The 2,428-nt window shown below is 45.2% G+C and overlaps 1 protein-coding gene across 1 annotated transcript; it reads left to right on the top strand.

Annotated features, from left to right (window-relative positions):
- On the top strand, positions 1-1,914 carry LOC140743454 (uncharacterized). The gene has a single exon (XM_073074739.1). The coding sequence runs from the start codon at positions 372-374 to the stop codon at positions 1,179-1,181; it is 810 nt and encodes a 269-aa protein (XP_072930840.1). The 5' UTR covers positions 1-371; the 3' UTR covers positions 1,182-1,914.
- The last annotated feature ends 514 nt before the right edge of the window (positions 1,915-2,428 follow it).

Here is a 2,428-nt window from a genome sequence, read left to right as displayed (position 1 = left end):
ACTACTAAATGTATAAATCTGTAAATCTAAATATCAATACATTGTAATAGAATATAAATAACAATATAATTGCAACACGTAAATAACATAAAATTGTATAAGTCATATAATTCATTAACTGTATAAAATTAATTATGTATGTACGCCGGACAAACAGTCCCAATTTTATATATGTAATTTCGCCGCTCTCTGCTCGTTGCGCAGCTCTCGTGCGCAGGTCTGAATGAGCGGCGCGAACGCCATTTGCAATACGATTGAATGTAAAAGAAAGAGTTCTCCGTTGGCGCCAATTTGGTAAGCACGCATCGCTCCCTAAAGTGGTGACCCCTCGATACTCCATAAAGTTAAAAGTATAGTGAACAGTGTTAGTAATGGCGGAAAAAGACAATAAGATCGGCGGCGGTGAAATCAATCGTGTGGGAGTGCGTATGCCTCCATTTTACCCTGACAAACCGGGGTTATGGTTCGCGCAGTTGGAGAGTCAATTCGTATTGGCGAACATAACGGTCGATTCGACAAAGTACCATCATGCAATGGGCCAACTCGATCCCATTTACGCGTCCGAGGTGGAGGACATAATTACTGCCCCGAGTGCACCAGATAAGTACGAGCGCCTGAAAGCGGAACTCATTAAACGGCTGTCGGCATCGAGAGAGAAGAAAGTCAAGCAACTTCTCACTGACGAAGAACTGGGGGACAGAAAGCCGTCACAATTTCTTCGTCGCTTAAAGCACCTAGCCGGACCAGGAGTCCCCGAGGAGTTTTTGAGGACCATATGGACCAGCAGACTCCCGAGCAGTACGCAGAGCATCATAGCGTCCCTGGCTAATAAGAGTTTAGACGAGGTGGCTGAATTAGCCGATAAGATTCACGACGTAGTAACACCGAGCCCGCAGGTAGCAGCAGCATCTACAATAGCACCAAGTGGATCGTGTAACATGTCGAGTGAAATTGCAGAATTATCTCGCCAAGTGCAAATGTTGACCTCTAAAGTCGATCGGATGTCCCGGCAAAAGAGCAGGTCTAATGTACCTAACCGATCCCGCGCTCGATCGACACAGCGATCGCAGTCGAACTACCGGAAATTCCCGACGTGCTGGTTCCATCATAAGTTCGGGAATAAAGCAAATCAATGTGTCAAGCCATGTGATTTTTCGGTAAACGACGGAGGCAGTCGATAATGGTGACCGACGGCTGCCCAAGGACCGGTCGCCTATTTGTAACCGACAAACGAACAAAAATACAATTTTTAGTGGACACCGGAAGTGACTTGTGCGTTTTTCCAAAAACAATATTAAAGGAACGTCGTAATAAAAGTGACCTTGTGTTGAGTGCCGCAAACGGTTCCGTAATAAATACCTACGGCGATGTAAATTTCGTATTAAACCTAGGTTTACGCCGCGACTATGTCTGGCGATTTATTGTTGCAGACGTATCAAAGGCGATAATAGGTGTAGATTTTTTATCGCATTACAACTTAATTGTTGATATTAGAAACCAACGTTTAATCGACGGCAGCACAACACTTTCGACCCCGGGTTTGCTTGCTCGAAAATTGGACCATGTGACATCAATTAAGGTAATATCTGGAAATTCTGTATATCATAACATACTCGACCAATACACAGAAATTGCACGCCCACATGGCATTCACCGTACACCTACTCATAACACAGTCCATCATATTCGCACAACACCTGGGCCTCCGGTATCTTGCACACCCCGTAGACTCGCGCCGGATAAGTTAAAAATTGCGAAAGCCGAGTTTGATACAATGTTGCAGAGTGGTATATGTCGTCCATCTGAGTCGCCTTGGGCATCACCGCTGCACTTGGCTCCGAAGAAGAATGACGGATGGCGCCCGTGTGGCGACTACCGTATGCTCAATTCTCGGACCATCCCGGATAAGTACCCCATCCGACATATACAAGACTTCGCTCATAGCTTGTCTGGCTGTACTGTATTCTCTACAATTGACCTGGTGAAGGCTTATCACCAAATACCCCTCAACCCAGACGATATAGCAAAAACCGCCATTACAACGCCGTTCGGTCTTTTCGAATTCCCTTACATGACGTTTGGGCTTCGTAATGCCGGACAGACGTTTCAGCGCTTTGTTGACGAGATGTTGAGGGGGTTGGATTTTACATACGCGTACTTGGACGATTTTTTAATATTTTCCAAAGATCAAAAGACGCACGAGCAGCATTTACATCAGCTGTTCGCCAGATTGAGAGAGTACGGTATGGTCATAAATACTTCGAAATGTGTGTTTGGAGTGCCCGAAATTACATTTTTAGGCTACCGTATTTCAGCCGAGGGTACAAAGCCGTTGCCTTCTAAAGTCGAGGCTATTCAAAATTTTCCGGCCCCTAAGACTGTAAAGGAGTTACGCCGATTTTTAGGAATGCTGAATTTTTACCGCAGG

Source organism: Epargyreus clarus, unplaced genomic scaffold (assembly GCF_041222505.1).
Source record: "Epargyreus clarus isolate Ecla_fem2 unplaced genomic scaffold, WU_Ecla_fem_2.2 ptg000007l, whole genome shotgun sequence".
NCBI lineage: Eukaryota > Metazoa > Arthropoda > Insecta > Lepidoptera > Hesperiidae > Epargyreus > Epargyreus clarus.
Note: the sequence above shows the minus strand (reverse complement) of the source record. Positions and strands in the feature narration are given on the sequence as shown.